General features: G+C 40.7%; 1 protein-coding gene across 7 annotated transcripts in view; it reads left to right on the top strand.

Annotated features, from left to right (window-relative positions):
* The window catches only part of LOC122815888 (ankyrin repeat domain-containing protein 26-like), a 2,190,206-nt gene that overhangs the window by 798,678 nt on the left and 1,364,871 nt on the right, over window positions 1–26,657 (top strand). For all 7 annotated transcript variants that reach the window (XM_044088730.1, XM_044088728.1, XM_044088731.1 and 4 more), the window contains one exon: window positions 24,578–24,664. In XM_044088730.1, coding sequence (XP_043944665.1) covers window positions 24,578–24,664 — 87 coding nt within the window. The remainder of the gene's footprint in view (window positions 1–24,577; window positions 24,665–26,657) is intronic.

Below are 26,657 nucleotides of genomic sequence, written 5' to 3'. Positions count from 1 at the left end.
TCTCGTAGACCTTCTCTTTCACTCTTACTGGTACTCGTCTGTCACAAATCACTCCTGACACTCTTCTCCACCCACTCCATCCTGCCTGTACTCTCTTCTTCACCTCTCTTCCACACTCACCATTACTCTAAACTGTTGAACCCAAGTACGTAAAAGTTGCCATAACATGAAGGGTTAATAGCTTAATAAATGTTTTATTGAACAAGTGTTTAATTGTATTATTGTTATTTTAAAATGATTGTTTCTTTTTATTTTATGTTCTATAAAAGCTGAAGGTTTTTGAATTTGAATATTTTCTTCAGAAGTCATATTGACCAAAGCAGTTGTTAAACTTCTACATGCTAAAGAAGTGATTTTGTGGTCCTAGGAGCGACTAGCAATACAGTGTTTTTTGATAAATATATTTGAGGTATTTGAGATAGCTGTATCTCTGGCAAACATGTAGAGCAAGATGTAGCCTGGTAACTGAGCTGCAAACAGGTGAAGAGTTTTGAAGTGCTGAAGAAACTAGTTATTGTTGTACCAATGTTAGAATACTATGATGCGAATAAAGCAATTATTTTACAAGTAGCTGCCAGTCAGACCATTCCCCTATTAGTAGAAGATATTTATTTATGTTAAAAGTAGAGATGTTCAGGTAGAAAATTAACTGTTTACAACAGTGTATAGTACAGATGTGAGAAATTTCTTGAATATGTTTATGATTAAAAAAGTTCAGTGGAAACAGGGTACAAACCCTTGTAAAGCATGATCTGAAAGCCTGTTCAAGATGTGTTTGAGTTAGGAGAGAGTTTTACATAATCTCCAAAAGTATGACTTGAAGATAAATTATACAAAGGAACTACACACAGTATATACCATGACAGAGAGTGTTTACCAAATAAGCATGATAAATTGTTAGAAGAAGAATTAGAGATTTGGCATGAAGAGGTCCATAATTGTCAGCCATTTAGACTGAAACCACAGGCTTTCAGTCAACTCAGCATCTAAAACTTTTCCAGGTAGCTAGCCCTCTTTTTTACCATTAGCGCTGTGCTAGCTGCTCTCTTCTCCAGATGTCTTGAATGGCTAGCATATTGGATGAAATAGTCCAAGGGTTTTTTTGTTAACATTTGTTAGTTTGTGGAAATTTTTCATATTTTATACTGTCTTAGTTGCCCACCTTAATCACGTGTGCTAACCTTAAGTGTAACCTTATCAGTAGCTCTGCCCCTAAACCTAACGCTACACATTATGTTGCTAAAAACCCTTTTCCTGATGGTATCACTGCCAAGAAAACTATTAATCTCTGTTTTGTAGCTGTGGTTTACTGTTATAGGACTATTTTTAGTGGGAGTATTCAGTGATTTGTGATTCACTTTTTTATAAATCATTCAGTGTGTTGTGATTCTCTTTTGTTCCATTTGTGACTCTCTGTTTTTACTTTTCTACCATTCAAGATGTAATTATATACACAGACACACACACACACACACATATATATATATATGTATATATATATATATATATATATATATATATATATATATATGTATATGTATATATATATATATATATATATATATATATATATATATATATATACATATGTATACGCTTAATTTTTATTACAGATACCGAAGCTTTTCCCTGAAAATATAAAAGTTAATCTAGGGAAAAACTGTTTTTATTAACTGTCACCTGATGTTTAGTAACTTTTAAGCAGGAGTGTTGTTTTTTCTTTTGTGGAAAAACGTTGTTACAACTAATGTAAACCTACTTTATCTGAAATAAAAGTTGTATTATTTTACTGTCAGTGTTGGGTAAGTATTGAAAGTGCTTTTTACTGTGTTTTTTGGTGGAAAAAGTAACTTTTTTACTACTTAGATGTTTTACCAACTACTGCTTCTGTCAAGCTTCATTTGGAATCTGGCATCTTTTTCTGCTTCACTATAAAACACCGTACCAGTTCCTCGATTCTTCCTTCTTTCAGCAACAAAAAGAAGAAAAGGAATACACAGCCTTTGTCAACATAGCAGGCTGTTAAAATGCCTCAGCCACAGATAGGTGACACTGGCCATTTATGATTCTTTAGACCATTCAGCTTTTTCCTTGGCTTTCTCTGATATAGTCTCTCCTGCCAGTATGAACCAGGGGTTAGATACATCTTCTGCAGCTGTTGAAGTGCCCTTAGTGAGCAAGGGAAAACCACTCTTATTGTCCTTGGAGAAGGAGCAGAGAATGCCTCTCTGCCTAGCCAAAACAGATTACCTGTCCCAAGAGGGGTGGTTCTCTGGCAAAAGTATGTCTGCTTCTTTAGACAAATCCTATAAAAAAAACAGTCATGTCTTCTCCCATTTCAGTTACTTTGGACTGGAGGTATTTATTGGAGTTAGCCCTGCATTTAGTTCAGGCTCCTGACCCTTCCACTTTAGCTTTTTTGTCATAGCCAGCCTGCTGCCCCAACAAAAGCAGATAGAGTGCATAAAGTTCCTCAGTGTTATACGTTTTTCCGTACTAATCACAGATCAGACTCCTCAGTTACTGCTGTAATAAATCCCACCTATTACTAGGCATCTGGTTAATACCAATCCCTCAACTTCTGACAAGGATGGAAAAGCTTTTTCTGCAACACTTATTTTTTTAGAATTCTTAACTGTTAAGTTCAGTTGTTAACATTTGTGCTTGCCTCTTGTGAGAACTTGAAGAACGTTGACATCTGCTTTGTTTTCTGAGGAAAAATCTTTGTGTAACCTTATTGCTTCTGCATGTCAAGTGGCTACTCGCAGCTTAAAATGTGCTTCTGATTCTGCTTCTTCCTCTTCCATGGCTGCTGCCAATGGAACTACCATAATTAAATATCCCTTCCTTTTTTCTATACCTGTGAGACAATTCATATTCAAAGACAATATGGAAACTGTTGCCATTTTGATAAAAAATCATTATTCCCACATATTATTTATGACAGCTTTCTTAAATGTCTGTTTCCAGTTTTTGATATACATGTACCTACTAATGTTTGGCAGGTTGATCCTTTATATATGTTTTTCATATCATCAACATTGGAACCTATGCCACTGTTTACAAGACTTATTTATTGTAATAAAAGCCCTTAAAAAATAAAAAAATAAGCACACCCTCAGAACATCTCCATAACTTACTCACTTAATATAAACACACATAACTATGTACATTTTAAGTAAATAAGTTTATCCATCCTAAAATGGACATTTGTCCTAAATACACAACTGTTAACACAGACTTAATTAACCTGAAATTGAGGTTGTCCATGCTAAAACACCTGTTATTGCCTGTGCTTCTACTTACACTAATTGGTGTCTATTTTTTTATCTTTATTCCTCTCCCAGATGAGAAAACAACTTGCATGTTTTTAGAAAACATTATCTTTTAGCCTTGAAGAAACCAGTGTTCTAGCTTTTATTGCCATATAATCAGCTTGTCTTAGATTAAACCAAGGATCTTAATTTGGATTTTCACTTATGCAGAAGTAAGAGAAAACTTATCAGCTCTACATATATCATGATCTGTGCACTTTTGCACCCCATCCCCCACCTCAGTAGCCCAAGATTACAGCCTATTAACTTAAACACACTGTTGTCTGACCTTTCTTCTCTTTTTACACCTTGAAACCTAAAAGAAGAAAAGAAAAAGAAAAGAAAACGGCAACTGTTTATTTTACTAACTGTATCTCATACCAGAAAAACTAAAAATGTTTTAGTATAAAACATGCAACTTATATTGTGAAAAGTATCATAGGAATATTGAGGGCAGAAATTGTTTTACTTGGTTATCTCCCCACACCCCCACCCCCACCCCCAGTCCTTCCAAACATTGATTTCATGAAGTGAAGTAAATGCTTTTCATTTCTTCACAAATTTAACATCAACAGAAGTCCACTCTTTCTACTTTTTCTTACACAACCATATTTCAAAAATGTGAATTATGCTTTGTAGGCTCTCATTTATTCACTAATTGCTTGTCTTCTTCCTATTCATCACCATCTCCCAACTTCAGATCCCGGTTCAGTTCCAAGGTATTCCAGATTCTTCTAGTCAACTCCTGTGCTTTTCTCTGTCTCTCAAGCATTTTCCTTTGGAGCAGTGGAAAACATTTCACTGGCAATGTCTCTCCTTGTGCTTTATTATCAGAAGAATGAGAAGCTGAGTCCCCTTCTACCTGATGTCTCACTTTTTGTTGGACAAGCTTTTGTAGTTCCTTCTTAGACTATTCTGCATCAAGAAATTACATTGATCATCCAGGAAGAAATATTCTGAAAACAGCTGGATACAGTGGCTTGAATCTCACACCTGCCTCTCTACATTCCATGGTTACTGCTTGGTGTACAGTGAATAATCATTTTCCACAAATATTCTAATGTCTCCAACTTTTGATGCTTTGCCGTTTTGCCACAGTTTTGTCTTGAGTAATTCTTTCTTCTGGTTGGTTTACATCTTTATTAATACAGGTCTTTGCTTCTCTCTCATGGCCAAATTTAGAGTATACACACTGTGTGCTCTTTCAGTTTTTGCTGTGGAATACCAGTCCAGTTGCTTATTACTTACGTCATAAAATTAATACAGTTTGTTCCTTCTAGTTTCTCTGGTACAGCAGGAAATCTCAGGTTTTCTTTATGTGCTGTGCTCTCTAATTATACCATTTTTTGAAGCATGTCTTTTTGAGCAATCTCATACTCTGCTAGCCTTTCAGTTTCACCCTCTGATTTTTGCAGTTTTGTCAGTTTGCCTGAATATCTGTTTAAAGCTTCTTCCATTGTCCTGCCTTTTCTTATTTGAGTCTGTATACCCCTTTGATGTTTCATTTATTTTAATTAGCTCTGCGCATATTTGACTAATTTTTTTGCCTATATTAGAGGAAGACATGTCTTACATCAAAGCTGGAGATTGAACTGCTTTTTCTTAAACAGCTGTAGGATTCTTCCCAGTCAGGGCCTTCTCTTCACATTTTCTAGTTGCCTTTTTTCAGGCTCTCTTAGTTTCTTCTTCTTTGCTAGCATGTTATGAGTTAGTAATTGAATTTACCAAAAGTGACAGAGTTCCTGGCCCCAGTGTTCAGTTTCTTTTTCCTTATGGGGAGAACCGAAGTTAAGCTGTTGATCAGTGTGCAGCCTTCTTGGAAAGTCCCGCACTGGAAGTCTCATGAGGAAATTTCCTTGGTTACATACTCAAAACCTTCCTGAGGAAGCTTAAATTTTAAATTCCCCTGTAGACAGAGAATTAGTTATTGGACTATCTGCTGCAGAAGTCCTGAAAAAGTATGATTTGAGAGGTTAATTGATTCAATGAATCTCTCTGGTTTTATAGCCTTCTTTCTCCAAGTATACCAAAGGGTTTAACGCTACGCCTACAACCCTTTTCAAAAGGTAAAATAAACAAATACAACAAGTTGCACGCACTCGAGGCTCTCCTCAGTATGGAGAATATCAATATCTGTGCAGTAACAGAAACCTGGTTCAAGGCTCCCAAGAGCACCCCAGCACTACCAGGTTATACCTCATACCATGCTTTTCGGCCCCAAAACTCAGACCGAACCACAAAAGGAGGGGGGAGGATCCATATTCATCAAAGATACCCACAACTCCAGGTTAGTGGCACTGCATGAAGCATCGGAGACCATCCATGTGCAACTAACAGTGGGCAAAACTGCCTTTCAGTTTGTAGCCTGCTACAGACCACCCTCCCAAACTCAGGAACCCCACTCGGCTTTCCTGAGAACACTGGAGAATATGAAGGTCTCTCCAAACACCATTATATTGGGTGACTTCAACTACCCAAACATAGACTGGGAGCACTACTCAAGCCCCAACACCCTTGCCCAACGGTTCCTAGAATTTATAATCTCAAATGCTATGGAACAACTGGTCACCACTCCCACAAGAGGGGAAAACATATTGGACCTGATCATCACCAACATGGGGACTCTATGTTCCATACCAGAGGTATACTCCTCATTGGTACGATCTGACCATAAATTAATCTCACCGGACATCCATATCCCGTCCGCACCCCCAGTCAAGGAAACCACGGTGAAGAACTTCTCAAAAGCAAACTTCACACTTCTCAAAACCGAGGTGGAATCCTTCAAAGCTCCCGGGCCAGTGGAAAATACGGCCCAAACCACAGAATCCTTTACAAACGCTTTCTATGGACACCTACAGGAATGCATGGATCATGCTATCCCAAATAAAACCAAGACTCATTCCTCCAAAGGCAGGAGACCTGTCTGGTGGACCCCAGCCATAAATAAGCTATACAACAGAAGGAGGAAGCTACTACATGATAGAGCAAAATCCCAAAAAGGGAAGGCATCTCTGATCAATACTATCAAGTAACTACGATCCCTCATAAAATCATCTAAAGCCAGCTTCGAAAGAAAAATTGCACAAGATGCTAAAGATAATCACAAGGCCTTCTTAAGTTATGTCAGGAACCTGGGTGGCAACTCCCAGATATGCTCTGAGTTAGTTCAAAATGACAAAAAATACACTGAACCCACAGACATTGCCAACATCCTGGCAGACAGGTTCAGTGCAAACTCCCAAAAGAGCAAATGTCTATCCCAACAGAGTGTAGCCTCCCTGACATCACAGATGCACAGGTGAGAGCTGCCCTCTCCAAAGCAAAAAACACAGCATCAATGGGACCGGACCGTGCCCCGGGCTGCGTCTTACACGAACTCCAAGAAGAACTGAACCCTCACATAAAGTCACTGTTCAATCTCAGCCTTACTACAGGATATGTACCCAAGGAATGGCGTACAGCAACAGTGGTCCCACTCCACAAAGGTGGTGCCACAACGGACCCTGGAAACTATCGTCCTATAAGCCTGACTAGCCTGGTCTGCAAAGTTATAGAGCGTATCATCATAAAACTCATAAACAAAGACATTGGGAACCTCCAAACACTGGATCCTACCCAATTTGGCTTTGTTAAGGGCAGATCTTGCCTCTTGAACCTGTTCAACTTCTTTGAAACAGTCACCAAGGCCATAGATGAAGGGAAGGTAGTCCACACAGCCTACCTGGATCTCGCAAAAGCCTTCGACACAATACCCCACTCGGGCATCATAAATAAGCTCACCAGCTTAAATATCAACCCCTATGTCACAAGATGGGCTGCAAACTGGCTCAGAGATAGAACCCACATGGTCAGAATTGCAGGGGCCATGTCAGACTCTAAACCAGTTGCAAGTGGCATCCCACAAGGCTCAGTCCTGGGACCTCTCTTGTTCGATATATATTTGTCTGAGGTACAGGCTGACATGGGAGGACTATGGCTGACCAAGTTCGCAGATGACTGCAAACTGGGTGCCATAATCGACTTGCCGACTGACACAAGCATCCTCCAAAAGGGTCTCACAGAGACGGATAACTGGTGCCAGAGCCATGACCTAAAGCTAAATGCCAAAAAGTGCATAGTCATCCCCTTTGGGAAAAACAAAGTGCCCACAAATTACCACATAGGTGGTAATCCATTAAGTACGGAAGAAGTAATTAGGGATTTGGGGACCCAAATAGATAGCAATCTCTCCTTTGACAATCACGTTGCCAAAGTGGTTAGAAAGACCTTCTATATAGCCCACCATATCACGAAAGGCTTCACATCTAGATCAAGAGAGGTCATTGTGCCCCTCTACTCATCCCTCATCAGGCCCATAATTAAATACAATGCCTCATTTGGGATGTACCTTACCCGACACCTGCAGCAACTGGAAAGACCCCAAAAGTACCTCACCAAGAGAATCAAGGGACTCAAACAGATGCCCTACGCAGTTAGGCTAAAGAAACTCCAGCTCTACTCAGTTGCTTACCGCCTACTCAGAGGCGATCTGTGCCTGACGTATAAAGCCATTTCCAACCCAGAATTAATGGACATGCTCCACCTCAGGAAATCCAAATCCCTTAGAGTTACACACTCCAGGGACTTAAACCTCAGCACAGAAATAAATAGGACATGCTGGAGGGACAGATTCATATCCCAGAGGCTCCCCTCACTTTGGAACAAAATCCCAATCCATGTTAGGCAGAGTCCCTCAATGACCCTCTTCAAGAGAAATCTTGACGAGTGGATGAGAGATCGTAGGTTTACCCCTGGGATCTCTTCTGTGTCCCTACTAGACAGGGGCACAGTAAACTAACCTCAAAAGGGCTATCTTCTGTGACCTACTATACAGAGGCACAGTCAACTAATCTAAAAGGGTGGCGAAAGCCAAACACACTCTGGTTAGGCTTATAAATGCCCTAGGGCAGATAGCCTAGTATCAACCTAAGGTGATGATAAGCAAACATTTTAAAAGGAATAGCAGGAAGGTTCAAAAAAAAAAGAAAGGAGAACCCTCCAAAACACAGAATAGTCAAATAAGTTTAAATGACTATATACAAGGATCCCCCCCCCCCCACACACACACACACACACACACACACACACACACACACACACACAGCTTCTCATCCCAGAATTCTTAATGCTTCCAGAAAGCTTAAACCCTTCTTTCTCTCTCTGACTGCAGATAGTTTCCAAAAGTAATTGTTTAAGGTTACAGATGGCAGGGGGAGTTCCCCCCTCCTTTTTTAAAACACCTTTATTAAATTATCACTGAAGACATAGGCACATATACATTAAAAGAAAAGCATTAATATTTTTTTCATTTATGTACATTGTTTTCTTTCTTTATAACTGTCATTCAGTCCAACAGTACATAAATTGGTTAATACCTGCTTTCCCTTAAACCTCACTCCTCCCTCCTTTTCCTGAACATCAATGTACATGTATTGTTCCCACAAATTCCATTTATTTTTGTTTTACAGGTAATGAATTAAACTTAATAAGGCTTTACTATGTCTAGACAATTCATATCGTGTGGTCTAGCTCAGAAGAATAATTTCTTTAGTTACAGACATTTACTGCCCAAAATTTCTGACAGTGAATTCTGAAGGGGGGTTTTAAAGTCTGCCAACTCATTACACTCCCCAAAATATGATGTTAAGTTGTCTATCTCGCCTTCATTCTTGCTGGTTGGGTTCGGAGCCGATCCTCGGCTCCGACTCGGACATCTACTAAAGCTCGAGAGCTATTTACTGGCTCGAGGCCTCCCCATATCCCACAATGCTTGGCGCTAGATACCCAGATCTAGTTTGCCGCTTCAGCTACGAGGTTGTGAGTTTACTGGCTCAGGTTGTATTATTCCTTTTTCTGTATTTTTAGTTTTTTTAGATAGTCTTTCCCTCTTAGTGTAGTCACACTGTGTATCCCCTATTTTATCCCACCTAGGAAACTCATTTTTTGTTAGAGAGTTTTATCCCCCCCCTTGTTTCTTCTCTTTAGTGGCTAATCCCTCCTCTTTTTGTTTTTATAGGAGTAGTGTTTAGCCTTATAATATTTGTATTTTTTTATTAAGAATAGTTCTTGTTGTTAAAGTGTGGTAATTGTTATTGTTAGCTTAACTAGTGCGGGTGTGTGAGTTTTTGTTCTGTGTGCCTTGTTTAAGCACTAGTTTAAATTTTTCTCCTTTTCGTATCCCGTTAAACTATGTCTAAGGATACTAAGGTTTCAGGTTTCAAGAAGTGTGACTCGTGCTGTCAGAAGATGTCTCTGACAGACGGTCACACTTCTTGTGTGTATTGCTTGGGTTCCCTACACCTCAAGCTCATTTTGAGAGGCTTACTTAAGCCTGAGGAATCCCCGGCGAAGCCTCAGTCGGGGAAATCCTCAAAGCCCGCCAAACTGTCGGCTCCCAGTTCGGAGCCGTCACCGGGCGGAGCATCTTCCTCCTCATCGGTTCTGGCTGGAACTGACACCTCTAGGCCTCAATCGGCTCCAACTTTAGTGTCGGAACCATCTTTGGGTTGAAAACGTTCAAGGTCCCCTTCCCTTGAATCGGTTCGTTCAGCTCCGAGGTCACCGTTGCTTCAGTCCGAGCGAAGCCATAGGTCCCACTCCTCTCGGTCCTCCAGGCTATCTGATCATGACTTGGAGAGGGTGGTCAGTAGACTCCTTAAATCGCAGGCCCTGGCCCAAATGCTAACCAGCCCTTCTCAACAGACTGTGGCTGTCCCGATGTCTTCAGCAATTCCTCCTCCAACTCCCCCTTTGTGTTTGGAGCCGGAGCTGGTTGAGGCTCGAATCTTGGGACCATCGGAGCTGATACCACACCTTTCGGATCCTTCATCGGCTCCGATCTCTTCATTGGTTCCGTCCTTGGAGGGATCTGGGCGCCGGGACTCCCTCGTTGGCTCCGAGGGGGCGAGTGGCATCAGACCCTTGTCCAACCCCGTTCTCCCTCTCAGAGCTTCGGCGCAGGTGAGCTCGGCCCCGACATCGGCCTCGGAGCCGCCCCTCTCGGTGCCGGCAGGGGTTCACATCTCTTCAGAGCGGGGACCTTCTGCTCTGCCTGACAGGGGCAGCTTTGAGGTCATGAGGAGCGTGCTGACTCCTGAGTCGGCTTCTCGATCGGCCCCTTCGGCTCCTCCCCCCATGGTGCCTGCATCAGTCTCTGCCCACCCTCCTGACCCCAATCGTGGAGAACAGACGCTCCAGGTCGCCCCATTGGGCATATCTTCCTCTTCCGAGGCCTCCCCTGATCTTTCAGAGGAGCCCCCTCGGAAGAGAAAATGTAAGAGGAAACATGTTGACTCCCCCGAGTCAGTCACGTCTGATACCGACTTGGAGGATTCGGACGGGTCCCCAAGATCCCCCTCTGAGGATATCTCTTTTCCAGACATCCTAGAGATCCTTAAGCAGAGGGGGAACTGGACTGCCCTTAACCCTTCCGAGGACAAGTCGATATACCTGGACGCGTTTGGTTCTCGCCCTTCCACCTCCTGGGTGTCTCCACCCTTCGACCCGCTCATGGAAGTAGTGGCTCGAAGGGCGTGGTCAGCCTCGGACTCAGTGGAACCAACTCCCCGTAGGCCCACTAAGTTCATTGCAGCCCCACCCAACAAACAATTTTTGATAAAAGGTGTTCCCATTGATGCCATGGTGGTGGCAGCAGCCACGAAGACGGAGTTGGCTGACCCTTTGGTGCCTGTCCATCCACCTAATAAAGAGTCTAGGACAATGGACAGGTACGGGAAGCGGATGTTTTCCTCAGCAACCTTTTCCATGCGGTCGCTGAATTATCTGTGCCACTTTACCCACTTTCAAAGAGATCTTCTCAAGGAGCTGGGTGATACCCTTCAGGATCCATCAGCTGTGGGGGCTCAAGATAAGATTAACTCCCAGCTGGCGACCCTTAACTCAATTGTCAACTCCTCCATGCGGCTCATTTCTTATGCAGCCGATGGGGCTAGTAGGGCCGCAGGTACAGGCGTGGCTTTGAGAAGACATGCCTGGATGCGGTTATGTAACTTTGCTGACCCCTTTAAGGCGTCCTTCACCAATACCCCCTTCGACGGTTCGGCTCTGTTTGGACCACAGGTGAAGGATACCCTTACCAGGTGTGAGCAGGAAGGCAAGACTCTCTCTGCCGTGGGAGGCTGTTTTTCTACTCCTTCTAGACCATACCCTAAAGGTCAGAAGAGTGGGAAAATGTGGTTTCGGAAACCCCAGGGAGTCGTGCCTGACACACGTGGCGAGTTCCCCTCCAGGGGCAGAGGAGGGAACAATAATAGACGCTGCCCGAGGGGCAGAGGGGGGTCCGCAAAATCAGGGTAGCTGGGAATCTTTCTCTGACAAACCCTTTCAGCACCCCTGAGGGGCTTGCCCGACTGTCCACCTTCGGAGGCAGTCGGGGAAAGATTGGCACTGTACCCAGAAGCCTGGCAACTCCTCACACAAGACAAATGGGTACAGTCCATCGTATCCGAGGGTTACGAAATCCCCTTTGTCCACACCCCTGTTCAAACAATCAAGTCCCTTCCAGATGTTCCACCCGGTCTAAGGGAACAAGCAGTGCTGGAAATTTCAAAACTGCTAAAAAAAAAAAGGCCATCCAGCAGACCAGCAAGGATCCGGAATTTACTCCAAGTTCTTTTTGGTACCAAAAACGAGGGGACTGGAGACCCATTTTGGATCTCAGCAGGTTAAACAAATCTGTTCAAAGAACAAAGTTCCGGATGGTCACGCTTCAGTCCATTCTACCCTTTTTGGGTCAGGACAATTGGATGTGCTCCATAGACCTTCAAGATGCATACTACCATATCAAAATGGACAGGCGCTCCAGAAGGTTTCTCCACTTCCGGCTGGGAGCCAGTCACTATCAATTCAGAGCCCTGCCCTTTGGTCTCACCACAGCTCCCAGGGTATTCACCAAATGCATGGCAGTGGTTACGGCTCACCTGAGATGGCTAGGATTCCAGGTGTTTCCATATCTAGATGACTGGCTCCTTACTGCGTCCACCAGGCATCGGCTACTGCGAGCCAGGGATTATACCATCCAAACTTGTTCCGAGCTAAGTATCTCAGTAAATTTCGAAAAATCTGCATTGTCGCCTTGTCAGTCTATAACCTTTATAGGCGCAAGATTAAATACAAAAGATCTGTCCACAAAACTTCCTCTAGACAGAGTATCAGACATTCGCCGGCATGTACAGGTCTTACTGCAGTGCAAGAGGATTCAGGCCAGATTTGTACTAAAAACGTTGGGTCTCATGGCAGCAACAATCATACTAGTTTCCCTGGCTCATTTCCACATGCGGATTCTTCAGTGGATGCTTTTTACCCAATGGTCCTTTCAGCAACTGCCGATGTCTCACAAGATAATAATCACTCAATCATGCAGAGACCAACTGGCTTGGTGGATGGTCTCCCCTCTATTACTCCAGGGCAGACCGTTTGTTCTTCCTCCTCCTGTTGCCACAGTGACCACGGATGCCTCCCTGATCGGGTGGGAGGGGCACTTTCAGGGCAGGACTGTCCAAGGCACTTGGCAACCTCTAGAGTACCACCTGCACATAAACGTCTTGGAGATGAGAGCGGTGCTTTTAGCATTCCAAGCTCTTCAGGACTCTACCCACCGGGACCATTGCAATTCAAACAGACAATATGTCTGTAGTGTGGTACTTCAAGCAGGGCGGAACCAAGTCCTATCCTTTATGTCGAGAAGCACTCAGACACTGGGAGTGGGCGATCTCCTCTCAACGGTTTCTGATAGCAACGCACATCCCCGGGAAGTCCAACGTCATAGCGGACAGGCTAAGCAGAGCTATTCTCATGCCTCACGAGTGGTCTCTAAATCAGTCAGTAGCGGACAAAATATTCCACAGATGAGGTCAACCTTGCTGCGACCTTTTCGCAACTCCTCTCAACAGCAAATGCGATGATTTCTTCACTCTATTCCCCCTTGCCGACCACTCCCCCAGAGACACTCTAGTTCACGATTGGCCCTGGGGTCTTCTGTATGCATTCCCACCTTTTCCCCTAATTCCCAAACTAATTCAGAAGGCGGCCGCATTGGGATCCAGGATGATCCTCATTGCCCCTTACTGGCCTCGACAAATTTGGTTCCCATTCCTGCATCGTCACCTGCTGGAGCAGCCTTGGAATCTGGACCCAGTGCCAGACCTCTTGGTCCATCAGTCGGGCAGGCTGCACCAATCCCTTCAGTCTCTCAACCTCACGGCTTGGTTGCTCCACTTCCAACCTTAGCCAGGCTTCCATATATTTCTCAGCCGGTACGTGAAATCATCCTTTCTTCACACAAATCTACCACCAGGAAGACTTATGCTAGTAAGTGGAAACGTTTCTCTTTCTGGGCAGAGGCTAGGAATATAGATCCCTTTTCAGCCCCTGTCCACCACGTTCTAGAATTTTTAGCAGAACTTTTTCAAGCTGGCTCCTCGTCTGCCACCATTAGGGTCCAGTTAGCTGCTATTGCAAATTTCCACGCTGGCCTATCAGAAACCAGCATCATGTCCCACAAACTTTGCAAGGCCTTTCTTAAAGGGACTTTTTTGCTTAGGCCCCCGGTCAGAGATCCCCCGCCTCCGTGGGATTTAAACTTGATGTTAGCTTCCTTGATTCTTCCCCCTTTTGAGCCTGCGGCTTCCTGTTCCTTAAAATTACTTTCCTGGAAGACTGTCTTTTTAGTAGCCATCACTTCAGCTAGGAGAGTTTCGGAACTTCAAGCCCTCTGTATTCGTATTCCTTACCTTGTGTGTCATAAGGATAGAGTTTCACTCAGGACTATTTATTTTTTTATTTTTATTTTTATTTAACATTTGTTGACCGGGAAAGACTAATCCTTCATTTCTGCCCAAGATATCTTTTGAGGCAAGCCTGAATCAGGCTATTGGTCTACCTGTCTTTTTTCCTAACTATTCGAACAAAGCGGAACAAAAGTTACACCAATTGGACATTCATAGGCAATTACATTTTTATTTGGATAGGACTAAGCAAACGAGAAAATCAGACCAACTGTTCCTGTCCTATGCTGAGGGCAAACAGGGACTGCCAGTTTCTAAGGTAACCTTATCCAGGTGGTTGTCCTCTATTATTACTTTGATTTATCAACTGAGACATAAACAACTCCCTACTAAACCTAAGGGTCATTCCACCAGAGCGTTAGCGACTTCGGTAGCTTTTCAAGCAAGACTACCAATGGAATCTATTTGTGCTGCAGCCACATGGGCCACTCCTCATACTTTCATTTCACATTATAAGTTGGATATGGCCTCTAGGAGTAGAGCTGATTTTGGTTCCACTGTGCTCAAGAGTCTGTTCCGATGAGCCACCCAGGACTGAGGTGTTAGGGACGCTGTCCCAACCAGCAAGAACGAAGGCGAGATAGACAACTTAACATTAAGAAGTTATGTACCTACCATAACGTTCCATGTTACTTGTCTTCTTCTCGCCTTCTTACTTGCGTCCCACCCTTCATCCCCCTAGCCTGGACAGACCGAGAAGAGTCCTTTTTTGAGGCCTTCTTCCTCTGGCAAATTCTTATCTGGGTTACGTCCTTCCTCTAGGTAAACCTTGTAGTTTGCATGGGTGTCCTTGGAATTGTTCTGTCGTGTTAGCTCTGCCAAACGAGATATGGGTATCTAGCGCCAAGCATTGTGGGATATGGGGAGGCCTCGAGACAGTAAATAGCTCTCGAGCTTTAGTAAATGGCCGAGTCGGCTCCGAACCCAACCAGCAAGAAAGAAGGCGAGAAGAAGACAACTAACATGGAACGTTATGGTAGGTACATAACTTCTTATTCTTTCTTCCCCATGACACTACCACCATTTGCTATCTACCCGAGGAAGAATTCTTTAAAGTCTCCTTGGGGTATAAAATATCTATGCAAACACTTCCAAGCAAAAATTCTAAAGCTTCTGGATTTGGGTGACATATGCATGCCCTCCTATTGTTCCCTTGTAAATTGTTTTTCCAGTCTCTCCTCCCAATCTTTTTTAACCTCTTCTAATTGATTCTTATAGTTATCATGCCATATTTTATATGCTATAATAAATATTCCTTTTTAACAGCATCTTCTATTCTGGATTCAGTTAAAACTCTACCAGAATAGGGCTTTCATTTAGGACTCCCTTATCCCTTTCTGTGTTCTCTGATATCTATACCTGGTAAGAAATGCCATCTCTAACTTGCAGTCAAAACATCTACTTGACGTCATCCCAATCTTATCACCTTTCCCCCTGTAGCTATTTGCTCTGAATGCCTTGTTTCCTTTTACAGTTTTATCCAATATACTCCAGCCCCCTTCTGTCAATTTTCTATATCTTAATGCAATTCATCCCTGTAGGCAAAATCTCCTTTCTCTATTCCCATGTTGGCTTAGTTCTTGGAATACTTTCTGCAGCTTTATGAATATAATATTCCGTGTGGTTATTATTCTTCTTAAGGATCTGTATCCAAATCCTCATGTTCTCTTTATTTCTTGAACTCCTCCTGACTTCTTTATCATCCCTTTCCAATTTGAATTATAACATTTTGCTTGTCTTATGTTGCTAAGCCTTAACTGTGTAGCTCTAAAGTATCCCTTCAAATCAAGTAATACTAAATCAGTTCTTTTGGGAAGATCACCTTATCCCATTTAATGCTTGCCATCTTCCCCTCCCAGATAAATTCTTCAACTCTTTATTAATTATTGTCTTCAACTCATGTGGTTGATAAAAATATGCTTGACTTGTATATAAAACTAAAGAGGCTAAAAACATTTTCATTGGTTGTATCTTGCTGTCAGTATCCTTAAACAAGAGCTTCCAGTTTCTCAGTTTTTATATTATCTTTTGTTTAGTCTCTTCCCACATATGCTTTTAGCTTCATTAACAGGAGCATTTTAAGCCATACCCCTAAATATTTTATGTTGTCATTTTCTCATAAATATGGGTAGTGGTGAACCAGTTTGTAGTGGGTATGTAAGATATGTAGGTTGTAGGTTGTAGGTTAGTACTAGGCTAACTGCCTATGTGGGCCATTTTTAAGCCTAGCCAATTACCCCATGTGAGACTCAAACCTTGCACCCTGTGTCTGTAAGGTAAACACCTTTACCATTATGCCAAGCCTTTGTTTTATCTTCATTAATGTTATATTCCTTAAAAGACTTGACACCATCTCAAAATGTTCTTCAACACTGAAATGTCTATTTCTAGATTTATCAAGTAAACATAATGTTATCTACAAATAAAGCCAACTTTTCCTGATTGACATACCAATTATATCAGATATATCCTTGAGTTTCTAAGTCATTTATTTCCTTTGCTAGTGGCCATAAATGTAAAGCAGTTAACAAAATGTAAAGAGAACACCTGTTCCTGGTACTTCTGTTCAAACCCAACTTATCAAAGAAGAACTCTCCCACTTTACTTCTTGCCTCTGTTCCTTTATATATCCTCCTAGTTGACCTTATTATTATATCAGGGAATATGAATGCTTCCATTGCCCTCCTAATAAAATCCCAGCTTACTCTGTTCCTCTGCATCAAGATCTACCAGTAACAGTTGTGTTTTTTACAGTACATCTCCCTCTGGATCATCACTTTTATGTTGTCAAATGTATGCCTCCCCTCAAGAAAACCACATTGATCTTTAGCAGTCAGTTTTGGCAGCACCTTTTAGCTAGTACAGACATACACTTTATAATCATGGTTTAAAATTGAAATGGATCTATGTGAGGCTTTGTCTGATGGGTCGTTACCCTCTTTGGGTAGTATATCCTCCACAGCTGTCTTCCAAGATGCTTTTGTTTCTCCTCCTTTTAAAATACCATTTAACAAAATGTTCCATATCTTTATTACTTTCTTCACTCTTAATTACAGACCTTCGTGGGAATACCATTTGTTCCTGGTGACTTGTCTACATATTGAGTGTATATCATTGCTTTTATCTCATTTCCTCTTTTTTAACTATTGGTTATTGCAATTCATCTTCCTCTGACATTGGCATTATTAAGTCTTCTATAAATATTTCCATTTTTGTTCTTTCTTGATTTCCACATGCCTCTGCATTATACAAATTTTCATAACATTTCCAAAGTAGCTTTAATACATGTATAGAGTCTCTGTGTCCTAGTTGTTCACTCCATCCGATCATAGATAAACAAGCGGGGGAACCAGATATTATTAATGCTGCTGCAAAGCCATGAGGATATGGCAATGGTTGACAGCATTTCACGGTTTTCTGGTTGTAGCATACATTCCTGGAAGGTTCATTGATATTGGGTACAGGCTAAGGAGGAATCCTTACTTGTTTGTCATATCGGATGGACTAGAATGAAAGGATCTCAGTACATAATGTTCATTTATTTTTCTTGTCATAGGTTCCCCTAAATTTGGAGAGAAGTTTTGCCAGTCTAATCTTTAATACTCTCTGTTAGAACCTATGTCACATTTTTCAAGATGTTTTGCTTTAATGAAAACATTTAAGAACATTTAAGAATTTTCTCTGTTAACTTACAACACACACACACAAAACTATGCAAATATTCAGCAAATGAAGTTTAATCCTCCAGATAGCGACAGTTGCCCGTAATCGATAGTTGGTTACTGATGCCAAAGCACATTACAGTCTGTAGTCCCACTTAAAAATTGCTATCTTTTCTTTCCTCATCTTTATTCTCCTCACAAAAAACAGCTTACATGCTTTTAGAAAGCATTAGGTTTTAGACCTAAGAAAAAGTGCTCTGACTACCTTTAAATAAAACAAAATTATGCACTGTTCTAGTAAATGCATTAAAAGTATTAAGACTGCTGGGAAAATTACTGCCTGGCACTCACAGAACTGCTTGCCATTATATATTTAAATTTCACCTTTCCCTCAACCAGGAATGCTCAGAAATCTCAAGATTAATTGCTTGAACATGCATATAGCTCGACTGAATGTAAAAATAGTTATCATTGAGAAGAAACATCTCTAACAACGTTGCAAATGCATGAAGGAATCTTTATAAATTTCACTCAGAACACAAATTCCTGGCCAACTGCCTTTAGCTGGGAAAACTCGTTTCCGACTGAGAATATTTGCTGATGGGAAAAAAAACATATATCTTTGCAGATGCAAGAAACTTGTCACTTTTTATGCCCTTCATTATTTTGTCTTATTTTCAAGCCTATTTGCTTAAAGCTTATTATAGCTTAAACCAAGGACATTAATCTAGACCTTAACCTTATTAAACAATGGAAATTATTACCTTAACTCTACAGATAATATAATTAGTACACTTTTATACCCCACCCCCGCACAACAGCCCAATACCACAATGTTATATAACTTAAACTTGCAGTTTATCTTTTCTTGTTATTGTGTAAAACATATATTTTTACATAAGAAAAAGTATGTGTGCACTTTAATATGTAACAGTCACTTAAAAGACCCACACACACATATATTTAAAGTACCCTTGACGGCACACTATACAAAACTGCTTTACAAATGTAATATGCAGTTTATATCATAAAGCGTTTTATACAAATACTAATAAGAGCAACAACTGTTCTGTTTATGGTTATGTCTTTTTTCCTCTTTAGTGTATTTCTAAACATTAAAGATGTAAAGTTGGGTGTATGTTTTACAGTCCACCCTCATGTTTTGCAAAGCCAACAAAATTCCAGTCTTTCTCAGCCAGCTTTTCTTCCAAGCCATATTTCACAAATTTGACTGATGTTTTATAGTCTTCGATTTATTCAATACTTTCAGTGTTGCTGGTCTTCCTGATCAGCTCTGTCTGCCAACACCAGACTCTGGTTCAAGTCCAAGGTACTTTTTGGCCCAATTCCAAAAGATTTGCTCTCATTGTAAGAGATCATTGTAAGTGACTACTTACACTGACAGCATGTCTTTTAAAATCTGACCCTTCATGTAAGCTTTGATTATAGATAGACCTTATACCAAAATAGGTCACTTACACTGAGAGCAATCCTTTCGGAATCATGGCAGAACTACACTTAGAGCCACTCTTTTGGAATCTGGCCATCTGATTCTGCTAGTCAGCTCATGGTTTTTTTCTTGTCTCAAAAGCGTTTTCATTTGGAACAATTGAAAAAAGTGTATCGAGCAAAATCTCTCTGTGAGCCTTATTGTCAGAAGAATGAGAATCAGAGTCCCCTTCTGCTTGTTGACTCATTTTAGGTTTAACATTTTTATTTCCTTATTAACTGTTTCTGCATCCAAAAATGTCTATGATCCTCCAGGAAAAAGTATTCCAAAGACAGCTGAATATAGCAACTTGAATTTCATAATGGCTTCAAAACATTCACTGGTTGTTGAAATAAATTTGCTTCTCTTCTGCGTGGTATAAATTGAATAATCATTTTCCACAAACATTCCAGTTTTTAATACTCTGCTTTCTGCCAGAGGTTTGTCAGACCAACTCTCTCTGCTGGTGTGATTGAGTCTATAATAATATAAGTGCTCTAGAGGTCACGGTGGTGCAGCGGTCAGCATTGTCGCCCCACAGCAAGAGGCTGGAGTGCCTTCTGTGCAGAGTCTGCATGTCCTCCCCACGGTCAAATGAATTTAAAGACATGCAGGTAGGTGCATGAGTGTGGGGGTGTGCCTTCTTTGAAGGTTGGGTGCCGGGCTAGCAACTCGACACCATAAAAATTCACTGCCCGTCATTAGTGGACCCGGAGTTCCGCTGTGGCGACCCCTAACCAGAAAAAGCCGAAAGACATTTTTGCCAGCTTTCTCATGGCCAGGTTTGGAGCATACACTCGATATACCCTCTCAGTTATCAAATCCTGCTGTGGAACACCAGTCCAGTTGCATATTTGTCCTTTCATAAAATTAATAGTTTGTTCCTTTCAGTTTCTGTGATACCGCAGAAATTAACATGTTTTCTCTATGCACTCTGTCTTCAAAATCTACTGTTTTTTTAACTGCTCTTCTTGAGAAGCCTCACAATGAGCCAGCATTTTCTTCATTCATCCTAATTTTTTTTTAAGTTTCCTCAGTTCATCTGAATTAGTTACAGCTACTTCTGTTTTTTTCAGATTTTTATTTGACTTGACATATCCCTTCATTGCTTCATTTACTTTAATCATCTCTGAGTACATTTGATTTATTTTTCCTCTACATTACCGGAAGCCATTTCTTGTATCAGAGCTGAAACTTGGACTGCTTTTTGCTTAACAGCTGCAGGACTCTTCCAAGTCAGTGTTATTCTCTATCTTTTCTGATTGATTTTCTTTCAGGATCTCCATATTTCTTCTTTGCTAACATCTGGGCAGTGTACTTACTAGCCAGTAACTGAATTTTAGCCAAACTGACAATTTCACTGACCCTTTATATTCAGTTTCTGTTTTCAGACAGGGAAAGCTAATGTTAAGCTGCTGGTCAGTGTGCGTCCATCTTGGAAGTCCCTCTTTTCCTTATTTTTGAGGGATATCCCCTTCACCTGCTAGACCAAACCCTCTCCTCTTTTCCTTCCTATCATTCAGCATATGTTGTCTCAGGGAGTGTTAGAAGCAATCCCACGTCTTCTGTTAGGCGAAGGGGTTTACTGAAGAGTGCCTCTGGTGCCAAAGAAATAAGATTTTTGGAAACTAGTACTGGTTATTTTTTTTCTAAACCTGTTTGTTATAGTGCCAAAGTTCAAAATGTTCTCTCTTCACAACTTGTTGCCCCTCATTAAACATTTTCAGTTTCTGGTGACCTTAGATTTACAGGATGCTTACCCCTTACATTCCTATAGATCCAGATTTCAGATGTTTCTTAAGGGTTTCTGCATCTAGATCACATTATTAGTTCTCTACATTACCCTTTAGTCTAGCCACTGCTCCAGTAGTAGTCATAAAGTGTGTAGCTCCTGTGATAGCCTACTGCAGACTGCTAGGTATTCACATTTTCCCTTATTTAGATGACTTACTTATCTTTTCAGAGTCTTTTGCAAAGTGTCAGGAATCACTCACTTGGGTGAGGGACCTCCAACACAGACTGGGGATACAGGAGAACCTACAAAATTCTTGTTTGACTCCTTCTCATAGGATTGTTTTTTTGTGGTATTTTCCTACATATACCTCAGTTCAAATAACATTTCTTCCACAGGAAAAAGTATATCTGTACCTAGGGATTTTCCTGAGTTTTTCTTCTCAAACTAGTGTCTCAGCTAGAGAATTTCTTAGGATTCTGGGCCTCATGGCTTCTTTGATTATAATTTATAATTTATTTATTTATTTACATTTGTTGACTCAGAATGTCTGACTGGACGCAGGTCCATTTTCAACGGAAGCCCGGGGAGAAAAGCTCCACAAATTAAAATATTACATAGTTACAGATGAAGAATCCTAGCAATTAAAATATTACAAACATAGTTACAGATGAAGAACATACTACATTCAATAGATAACTAGCATAAGTTCTATCCACAAAGTCATAGCAGATATTAACAATTGTTAGAATAAGAAGTTACTGCCATATAATAAGTAGATAGGCATGTTAGTATCAGAACTTGCTGTAATCAAAGGTAGTTTGTGGGGTGGAAGAGAGGTAGAGGGTAGATGGAGTGGGAGAAGTTAGAGGGGAGAGTTAGAAGGGCATAGCCAGCATGTTTTTAGGTGCGCTTTAAGTAAAGCTTTGAAGTAGGTGCACGATGGCAGAGAGGTTATTGTGGGGGGAAGGGTGTTCCATAATTTGGCTATAGTGCTGGACAACAGTGCTTCTCCAGCAGTGTTATTGGCTCTAGTAATCTGTAATTGATTTTTATTGCTGGATCGTAGTGGTCTGGTGGTGAGATAGGGTTGGAGCAGATGATGATTATCTTATCAAGACTCCAGATGAGAATAATTCAGTGGTACCTAAAATCTGTATTGTCCAAACATCAACATCCCCTGACATTCCAGATTCCAGTTTTCGGGTTTGTGGATAAGGGATTTTTTGGTGGGGAGATCAAATTTATCAGAATTCAGGTCTCCTGTTTTCACATCCAACTCAAGCAAAGTCTGTAAAACAGAAGCCTCAGATTTGGGTCTATATTGAATTCTCGAAAGCCGACCATGTCGAATTTGACATTGTCGACACGAGAATAGCGAAACAGCAGAACATCGAAGAAGTAAACGGAAATCTCCGTAAGGGGAGATTTCCATTTACTTCAATGTAGTGTGATCTCGGAGTTGGTATATTTAAATAGCAGGGATGTGGGGGGGTGCAGGGGGAGATTTCCCCCGTGCCTACACCATTTAGTTTTTTTTTTTGTTTGTTTTAAAATTTTTTTGGAACATTTGATGTTTTAACAGTTGGATCACTAAGGGTCGACCTTTAGTGATGCGAACTGTTAAATATTCAATGTTCCAATATAGACCCTCAAATTTTGCTTGAAGAGCAGTTTCTATATGGATAAAAGTGCAGAGTCTTTGGAACAAAATTGGCAAAATGCGGCTCTCATGTTTTATAGAAGAAAATCTGAAAGGCAGATGATGTTTCTTTTCCTTGAACAGGAATATTTTTGTATGTTTTTCTACCATTTCCATTAGTCTACAAAGTTATTCTGAAGATTGAGAAATATGAAGATCATTGTTTCGACTCTTTTCTGGTCCAGGTGACATTGGTTCTCCATTCTTTTGCAAATGGCCAGGTGCACTTAAAACTAGCTTCCTCACAGACTGGACCTACGCTTACAGGACAAGGAGTGTTTGATACATCCTGACCCCAAACAACTACAACTAACTGCATGGATGATACAATCTTCATAACTTTTATTACCTCTTTTCTGAACAGAAGATATTAAAGGAAGTAAGAAAATGTGCAACTGGAAACCTGTATGTTAGTAAATGGAAAACACTTTGTAGCTGGCATGAGACAGCAACAATCGTTCTACTTTATTTGTGTGAGTTATTGTCTTCTACCCTGTCTTACTCCTCTATCAAGGTTCATTTGCCAGCTGTTTCAGTATGTCTGCCCATTGATGCCCCTCTTTCAATGCAATCTCATGTGAAAATAGTTTTGAAAGGGGTGCCTCATTCCAAGCTTCCTAGCGAACATATGCTTTCTCCTTGGGATCTTAATTTTGTTTTGGAAAAACTAACTGTTGCTCCTTTTGAACCAGTTCATCAGGCTAACTTGGGGGTTTTAGCATGGAAAACAGTGTTACTGGTTGCTCTGATCTCTGAAAGAGTATCTGAGTCGTAAGCTCTTATAATGGGTAAACCTTATCTCATTTTCCACAGAGATAGGATTTCCTTAAGGAACTAATCTTTCATTTATGCCTAAAGTGGTACGCAAGTTTACTTTGAACCAAACTATCCATCTCCTTGTCTTCTTCCTAGTACCTGAAAATGAGGGAGAAAGAATACTTCATACCTTGGATATCCACATAGCACTCCAATACAATCTTAACAGAAGAAAATCTTTTGCAATTCTGATTAATTTGCTTCTTGTGAAGGTAAGAAGAAAAGAAAATGTATGTCATGCCAGACTATTTCCATATAGTTGTCTCATATTACCTTTTAATATACCCACCACAACAAAGCAATTTTAGGCAGGGTCTTGGCTTATTCTACCAGGTACTTGGCTTCATCTGTGGATTTTTTGGAAAGGACTGTATTCTAAAATTGCCAGCTTGGTCTTGTGTGCATACCTTTACAAAACACTACAAACTCAATTCCTTTTCAGGCTCTAGGACAAGCTTTGCTAGGGCTCTCATCCTTCCTCCTCCTAGTGTAAGCTATAGTCATCTACCCATGTAGCAAAGGCTACTGCAACAGTGATCAGTATGATGAACATAGAACACTTGAGTAACTAAACTTACCATAATAGTAGATATTTGGAAGATCACTGCTGCATTAGCTAGCTGCTCCCCAAATCCCCTTTATTTTTGTATGTTTTTGCTGCCAGAGGGAGGCATCGAACTTTATTTTTCTATCATTGTCCTTTTCAGGGCACTAGCTTCCCATTGTCAGTTGACATGAAAGCTCTGAAGTGCCTGTGACTTAAAACAATGTTTTTTTTTTTTTGTCAGCTCATCACAAGGTAAGTAACTGTTTGTATAGAATGTGCCCTTGAAGCTGTGCAAGCTGGCTAGCGGTTATACCCTGTGTAGGGTATATCCCTTATAGCTAAGGCTACTGCAGCAGTGGTCTTTTAAGCAACTTCTGTTATGGTAAGTTTACTTACACAACTCTACTTTCCAAATTACTGTGTGTATTTCTTTTATACTTCTTCATGCATTTATATATATTTTTTTAGATTCTGACTGGGATTCTGAAGATGGTGCAGCTCCCTCCGACTCAGGAAGGCATCTTTCACCTCCAGTGCACAAGTCCAGCCCCCCAGGTATGACACTGGTTACATTAATGAAATTGATTTTTTTTTTTCTTTTTTTGTTGTTGTGACTAACTTCTGGAGTGTACGACAGAGATGTTTGAAAACATGATTCCATAGTATGCAAGAGAGATGGCTGGCAATATATTCCAAATATCAGTGTTATTTGGTCTTTTTGTTACAGTTCGAAAGTTGTTTTACTTTCTACAAAACACTGCATCGTCTTATAGATGAGACATTAAATGGATGTCCCGTCTGACTGAGTTAGTGGCAGTTGGCCTCATGTGAAATGGAGTCCTAGTCAAAGGATGCCATGGTGCACTCTTTCGTTCTGCTCATTACAGAGTTTCTAGTGCCCCTCCCTCACTTCCCCTCATCCTGTCCACCCAAGAACATCCAGAGGGATTATATATTTTTTCTTTTTAACTTTTGACTTTTCCCTCCATCATTTCAACATACTATAACTGACCGATATTGCACTTCAGTAAGTAAGTAGGAGATAATTGAATTTAGCTTGGCGATCTGGGGACTGCTAGGCCTCAGGAGGTCATGGGCTGTAGATGTTCTGAAGTGCATTTGAGAGCTTTTTTGTTTCTCAACTTTTTGATCCAGTGATAGCCATATCAAAATCACGATTAAGGAAAGAAAGTTAGTCTTAACTTACTTCTTCCTTGATAGAAAAAATATGTCTGAGGCTTAGTTTCCAATGCTGTCAAAATAGAAGTTCCCATTTAACCGAGAAGACTGTTGTTTGTGAGCATATGTAAATCATGTTTTGGCAAAAAGGAGAAAGGGCTGGAAACCAAAGTCGGTATTTTGTTTAACAGTTTATCCAGCTGGCTTAAGGTCCATTTGCAGTAGTGGTCTGAGACCTGTCTTCCTAAGGAAAACGCTACTAAGGTTTCATTCTGTGTACTCCGTGCAGCTCTGGTGACTTGTTTTTCATGTCAAACAGTTTGTGAATGCTTGGAAAAACTGTACACAGTCTTGAGGGATTTCTTGCCCTTTATATCGTGGGTGTGTTTTAAAAAGGTAGCATTCATAAAGTGTCTGGAGTACAGATATTAAGCTGACATTTTGATTTACTCAAATTGAAAAAAAAGAAAATGCTTCACTTGGAATTGGAACATTCTCACAAGACTGAAGGCTTGGGAAAGACCTCTCAGGAAATAACTGAAAGAAGCAGTTGTGAGTGAGCCATGGAGGGAAGCTGACTAAAAAGTGAAATAAGAAATGCCCTTTCATGGAGCATCCAGTAGAGATCTGGAATGTTAACTGCAGTGATCTGTGGAATATGAACAGCATAAGAGTAGATAGGAAGAACCTACATAGTTGGAAGGAGATGAAATGTAAACTGAATCTAAACTCAGTGCTTCTTTTGGTGGATTAGGAGAGCTAAATTGCTTCTTTACTTTGTGTTTACAGCACTTTGCAGATATTTGTGTACACATTTATAATCCGTCATTTGAGAAAGAAATATCAGAAGGTGTTCTGGTTTGTGGACATATGAAAAAGAAGAAAACTTAAAATACTTTTTGCGAAGTAACAGATGATAAAAAATATAGTTGCCTTAACAATTCAAGAAATTCTGATATACAACTCTAATAGATACTCAAAATGTAGATGAAACTGCATCCTCAGTATCTCTTCTGACCAACAGTATTCGTAGCTGAGCTCAGCAGTGTTCATCATATTAACCTCTTTGGACAGTTTATACAGACTGTAACAGAGTCGTATGCCATTATGACTTGTCAACTCTTATCTATTCTGAAGATAATAAACAATCTGTTTTTTTTTTACTTGCTTATTGGTTTAATAGGAAGCACCACTGTTGATTTTTATGGTCCTGATGTATTTATTGTTAAAGAGCGTACCCTGAAAGAAGAGTTGTCTGTTTCATTAGAGTATATTGTAGTCGTATACATACCTCTCAACTGTACAGATTTTTGCAGAATGTCCAGATGTTATCCTCATATTTTTGGTCCATTCTTCTTAGAATTGTGGT

The sequence above is a fragment of the Protopterus annectens genome, chromosome 11.part0 (genome assembly GCF_019279795.1).
Source record: "Protopterus annectens isolate FY-2018-M chromosome 11.part0, PAN1.0, whole genome shotgun sequence".
NCBI lineage: Eukaryota > Metazoa > Chordata > Ceratodontiformes > Protopteridae > Protopterus > Protopterus annectens.
Note: the sequence above shows the minus strand (reverse complement) of the source record. Positions and strands in the feature narration are given on the sequence as shown.